At 48.4% G+C, this 6,244-nt stretch overlaps 1 protein-coding gene across 1 annotated transcript; it reads right to left on the reverse strand.

Moving 5' to 3' along the window:
- Window positions 1–3,203: 3,203 nt before the first annotated feature.
- On the reverse strand, window positions 3,204–5,276 carry LOC110893074. The gene has a single exon (XM_022140193.1). The coding sequence runs from the start codon at window positions 5,274–5,276 to the stop codon at window positions 3,204–3,206; it is 2,073 nt and encodes a 690-aa protein (XP_021995885.1).
- Between the last annotated feature and the right edge of the window lie 968 nt (window positions 5,277–6,244).

The raw sequence follows: 6,244 nt of genomic DNA on the forward strand, positions 1-6,244 counted from the left end.
GGACCCCTTACATGTGATATTTCCTAAGCTGCATGAGGTTCCATGTCCTGGGGACCTCCTTGCCTTCGAGTGTTTCCAATTTGCAGCTCCCTTTTCCGTTTGCCCATATGACTCGGTAAGGCCCCTCCCAGTTGAGGCCTAGCTTTCCGGTGCTCTCCTGCAGGCTGGCTTCATTTGCTCTTAGGACTAGGTCCCCGGGGACGAGGTTGAGCTTTTTCATCCTGGCGTTGTAATAGCTTTCCAGCTGCCTCTTGTATTTGGCCTCCTTGACTGCTACTATTTCTCTTCTTTCTTCCAAGAGATTCAAGTTTATCCTGAGGTCTTGCTCATTTTCCTCCTCCCGGAGCCTCATTCGGGCAGTTGGGGATCCTATCTCAGCTGGGATGATGGCTTCTGTCCCGTAGGTTAGGCTGAAAGGAGTCTCCCCATTGCAACCTTTAGGAGTGGTCCTATATGCCCATAACATGAATGGTAGTTCCTCCAGCCACCCTTTCTGTTTTCTCCCGAGTCTTCCTTTCATTCCCTTGATGACACTTTGGTTAGCTCTTTCTACCAATCCATTACTTTGGGCATGGGTGACGGAGGTAAATACTTGTTGAATGTGCATCTGCTCCCACCATGGCTTAAAAGGTCTTCCAGCAAATTGGACGCCATTATCACTTACTAGTTCCTTTGGGACCCCGTATCTATAGATGATGTTGTCTAATACAAAACGCCTCATCTGTTCCCCCGTTATTTTTGCCAAGGGCTTCACCTCGATCCACTTGGTGAAATAATCGATGGCCACTACCACATACTTGACCCCTCCTGGACCTTCCGGGAATGGCCCGATTATGTCGATAGCCCACTTTTGGAAGGGCCAGGACGTTGAGACTGGTATCATGGGGTGTTTGTGTCGGTGGGTCATTGGTGCATGTACCTGGCAATTATCACACTTCTTGATCTCCTCGGATGTTGTTTCATACATTCGCGGCCAATAGAACCCTGCATTCATTGCCCTTGTTACTATCGTCCTTGGCCCCGAATGCATTCCACAAATCCCTTCATGCGTTTCCCTAATCACATACTCAGCTTCTTCCGTATCAACACATTTCAGGGATGGGCCCAGATACGATCTTCGATACAACTCCCCATCAATCAGCTCATACTGCAGGGCCTTGACCCTTACCTTTCTGGCTGCCCATTCCCCCTCGGGCAAGATTCCATCCCTGAGGAACTTGATAATTGGTGTCATCCATGTTTCCTGAGCACTTTCAACTGCAGTCACCTCCTTCGTGTTAAGGGAAGGAGAGGTCAAGACTTCCACTTTAACTTCTCTTGCAAGGTGGTCGAATGCCACCGAGGCCAGCTTGCTGAGGGCATCAGATTTTCTGTTTCTTCCTCGGGGGATGTATTCCAATTTGAAAGTTTTGAATGCCTTAGCTGTTTCTTTTACTTTTGCCGCGTACTGAGCCATGGTGTTGTCTTTGGCCTCATACTCTCCTTGATATTGTTTAACCACCAGTTGTGAATCGGTGCTAGCCTCCACATGCCTTGCTTTCATTTTTTGTGCCAGCCTCATTCCTGCTAAGAGGGCCTCATACTCTGTAGTGTTGTTGGTGTTCTCGAAGTCCAGTCTTATGGCGTAGGTCAGCTCAATCCCCTCGGGGCTTATCAATGTGATGCCTGCTCCACTCCCTTCTTCGCTAGAGGCCCCGTCGGTGAGTAACTTCCACACAGCCTCGTCCTCCTTTTCTCTTTCTTCTTTCTCCAAGGCCTCCCATTTTAAAAGTTCCTTCTCTTCTTCCTCAGGGATTTCTGCTAAAAAGTCGACCAGTATATGTCCCTTCATGGTTGTCCTAGGTTTAAACTCTAAAGAGTGTTCCCCCAGTTCCACAGCCCATTTAGCCAACCGTCCTGACAACTCCGGCCTCCTAAGTACTTTCTGGGGAGGTTGATCAGTCATCAAGGTAATCTTGTGCCCTTGGAAGTACCTCCTGAGTCTCTGGGATGCGAAAACAAGGGCTAATGCCAGCTTCTCCAGGGGCATATAGCGTTCCTCGGGGCCTTTATATGTTCTGCTGATGAAATATATGGGGATCTGTTTCCCTTCTCGTTCTACCATCATGACCGCACTTATGGTCGTCTTCGAGGCGGACAAATACAGGAGCAGGAGTTCCCCGGGTACTGGGGTGGCTAATGTTGGGAGCTTGCAGATGTAAGTTTTCATTTCTTGGAAGGCAGCCTCCGCTTCTAGAGTCCACTTGAACCTGTCCGTTTGGAGGCAGTCCTTCAACACTTTCATGAAGGGGAGGGTCCTGTCGGCTACCTTTGATAAGAAACGGTTTAGTGCGATTAACCTCCCGTTTCAGTTGTTGAATATCTTTCAGGGACCTGGGGGATCGCATTTCAGCCACAGCTTGAGTTTTCTCTGGGTTAGCTTTGATTCCTCCTTTAGTGACCACCACTCCCAAGAATCTTCCTTCTTCCACCCCAAAACAGCACTTTCCGGGGTTTAACTTCATATTCACATCTTGCATGGTGCGGAGGGTTTCAGCTATGTCGTCTATCATGGCCATTTCTGTCAGGCTTTTGATAATGATATCATCAACATATACCTCCAGGTTCCTTCACCGTTGCTCCTTGAAGAGGGTATTCATGAATCTCTGATACGTGGCCCCAGCGTTTTTAAGACCGAAGGGCATTTTGGTATAGCAGAATGTCCCCTCGTCTGTAATGAAGGCGGTTTTTTCTTCGTCCTCTATTGACATTTGTATCTGATGGTATCCTTTGTAGGCATCCAGGAAGCATTTCAGGGGGTACTGAGACAAAGAGTCCACCTGGACGTCTATTTCTGGGAGGGGGTAACAGTCCTTAGGACATGCTTTGTTTAGATCCTGGAAGTCAATGCACATCCTCCATCCCCCGTCTTTCTTTTGAACCATGACCGGGTTGGCGACCCAGGATGGGTACTTGACCTCCCTGACTATACCTGCTCTGAGCAGCTTTCTGGTTTCCTCACAAGCAGCTCTTCTTTTGTTGGGCCCCATGCTTCGTTTCTTCTGTTTCACTGGTTTTGCCCATGTGTATGTGTTGAGTCGATGTTCGGTTAGGCTCCTGGGGATTCCTGTCATGTCCCCGTGTTGGAATGCAAATACATCTATGTTGAGGAGGAGTAGTTCCTTGAGAGCACTCTTGCATTTGTCGCTTAGGTGACTTCCCACCTAGACTGTTTGCTCTGGGAACCTGTCACAAAGGACCCACTCTTCGACTCCCTCTTTCCGGGGCTTCTCGGATGCTTCCCCTTCGGATACTGAAGAAATCACTTCGTACGCAGACTTTACCCAGGCTAGGCCCTTCGGCGTTTGGAACACTAAAGCTCCATGAGGGGTGGAGGTCTGCGCCTGTAAGTCCCCGATTCCAGGTCTTCCTAAGATTGCGTTGTACTTTGAGGGTGCCCGGACCACTGTGAAGGTCGGGTTTATTGTTCGAACCCGATCCCCCACCCCAACTGTGAATGGGAGCCTGATTTTTTCCAGGGGATGAGATACACTGTTGTTGAATCCCACTAATGGGATGGAGTCTTCTTCAAGCTGATCCCTTACATCTCTGTCAAATCTGAGGAAACAATGCTCATATATTACCTCGACGCCAGACCCTCCGTCCACATGTATTCGGGATACCTTGTGGCCAGCTATTATGGCCAAGATGTTAAGGGGGAGTCGTTGTACTTCATTTTCCTCCAAGTGTGGCATGAGGATGGGAGCTTTCATGTAGTTCGGGGAGCCCAGGATCCTGGCCTTTACACTCCGGGTGGTATCGAATTCATTCCTCCTTCTAATCATATCCACATCTGCCCTCCCAGGCTCCCTTGCATCTCTTCCCCTGCGATCCCCTCCTCCCTCCTTGATTTCCTTGACCAAGTGGGCCAGCCTTCCTGTTTTCACTGCAGCCTCTATCTCTCTCTTTAGGTACATGCAGTCATCAATTTTATGCCCAAAGCCTTTGTGGAAGTCACAATACTCGCTTGGTTGTGCCTTTGGCCCGGGTTTTATGGGTGGTGGCCTTGGGAAGGAGTTCTTTACCCTCTCAGTGGCCAGTATCTCGCTAGGGGCTTTGGTGAGAGGGGTGAAATTATCAGAGTAAAGAGGGGGACCTCTCCCCCGGGGTCTATATGGGGAGTATGAAGGCCTTGTTCTGTCATGCAACATTCTATCAAAAGTGGGTTTTCTGGAGTAGGGTGTACCTTTGTCGGGAGGCTTTGCAGCTGGGGTAACTCTTCGAGGTGTGATGTCCATCTCCTTGGCTTTGCTGACTGTGTCTTTTCCTCTGACAAAGGCTCTGACCCTGTCCATGAGGTTATCAAACGAGTGAGGGAATTCCTCCCCCAGTTTCTCACACAACTGTGCATGCTTTAGCCCGTTTATGAAATTGCTGATCTTCATGACCTCCGGGACATCTTTGATGTTCATGCTCTCTTTGACAAACCTCTCCATATATTGGTCTATTCGCTCATTGTCCCTCTTCCTTATGTGTAGAATCTCGTTTGGATTCTTGACCACTTTTCTCTGCTGACCAAAGTTCCTGAGGAACTTCTCGCTTAGCTCTTCATAACTGTCGATTCCCCCTAGAGGGAGGCTGTCAAACCAGAGCCTGGCTCCCTCCGTTAGAGTTTGTACAAACATGTGGCACCATACAGGCATGGGCCATCGCCCAAGCTGCCCCGCTCCCCTGAAGGCATGGAGGTGATCTTCAGGGTCTCTTGTCCCGTCATAGCGGTCAAAGTTTGGGGGTAGCTTTGTCTTGGGTGGCATCGGTGCTTCTGCAATCCTCCGTGTGAACTTTGAGACCTCAGCTAAGTCCCGTGGCATATAGGGTTGATCCAGGCTATCATCGTTTTGGTTATCCTTTTCCTTTCCCTTTTCCTTTGACTTCTTTCCTGTGATGAGGTCTTCCCTTTCTTCTGAAGACATTTGCCTAAGGGCAGTCATGAATGTTTCCAGTGGGTCACCACTGTTGCCTTTCTTTTGGAGGTCTGGCCCTTCTTGGTTAGAGGGTGTGTCAAAGGACAGTCTAGCCCTAAGGCTGTTCAGCTTTTCTTCTCTCTCTAAATCTTCGAGACATTTTGTCAACTTTTCTCTGTGCATGGCCACAAAATCTGGAGTAATGTGCTCCATTCTTTTCGGGTTTTCCACCTGGTTCTCGTTTCCTTCTTCATGAGTTATGTCTTCTACTATGATCCTATCCAGATCATTCTGTGCCGTCTGGATGATACGTGAGTTGGGTGGGGTTGCCATGTTGCTGTTGGTGAGATAAGCTACTCTTAACGTCGGAGTTTGATGTGGGAACACCGGACAGGCTGACGTCCCATGGATAGCGCCAATGTCGAATACCCAAATCTCGGATGACGTTAAATGGATCTTCGTTGACGTCAAGAGTCTTTACCTTCGCTACTGCAAAAGAACAAACTGTTAGCCTCGCCACGGAGGGCCCCAGAGGGGGGATCCGTGACCAAGCTCTGGCGTGAGAATAAGTAAACTTGCCGGAAGAGTTGAGGAGCTTACCCCGATGAGTATGATCACCGGGATGCTTCCTCTAAGGTGTGAATCTAATAAATGTGATACTTGTGATAAATATGTGGGAATGATGGTCGGAATTTTATGTGAGAGTAGTAAATGCTAGGGTAGTAAATGAGATACCTGGGTTGTGTCTGTGATCATCCTTTTTCACCCTTATATAACCACCAAGCCTTAACCTTCACGTGAGATATTTTTATGAGATAATCCAATGGGTTCTGATGGTCTTCAGGGGGCTCAGACACGTGTCTGACCCCCAACGGTGAGATCATAGTCTCATTTAATGTTTCCGGCGAAGAGGTACATTTCCAGCAAGAGATCCTCTGCTAATCAAGCATTAAATGTTGCCTGTCTTCTCTGGTCCTTTTTCCCGCTCATAACGGTAACCTTAGTGGGCAAGGTAAACTCTTGTTGGGCTTTTCCTATTGGCCTGCATGATGATAGCCCAAAGCGGGTAAATGGGGCTTCCCATTGGCCCGTCGTCAATTGGTAAATTAATTTATAGAAACTCTTCTAACAGCTACAGATACTCTATCCGATTCCTCAAAATGCGCATTCAAACGATTCGTCATCTTTACCAGTAGCAAAACAAAAAGAGAATGTAATCAACTACAGTTAACACAAAGCACTTGAGGATGAAGCAAACTTACTCAACGAAACGCCGTCGTCTTCAGTGGAGCCGATTGACG

The sequence above is a fragment of the Helianthus annuus genome, chromosome 12 (genome assembly GCF_002127325.2).
Source record: "Helianthus annuus cultivar XRQ/B chromosome 12, HanXRQr2.0-SUNRISE, whole genome shotgun sequence".
Classification (NCBI taxonomy): domain Eukaryota; kingdom Viridiplantae; phylum Streptophyta; class Magnoliopsida; order Asterales; family Asteraceae; genus Helianthus; species Helianthus annuus.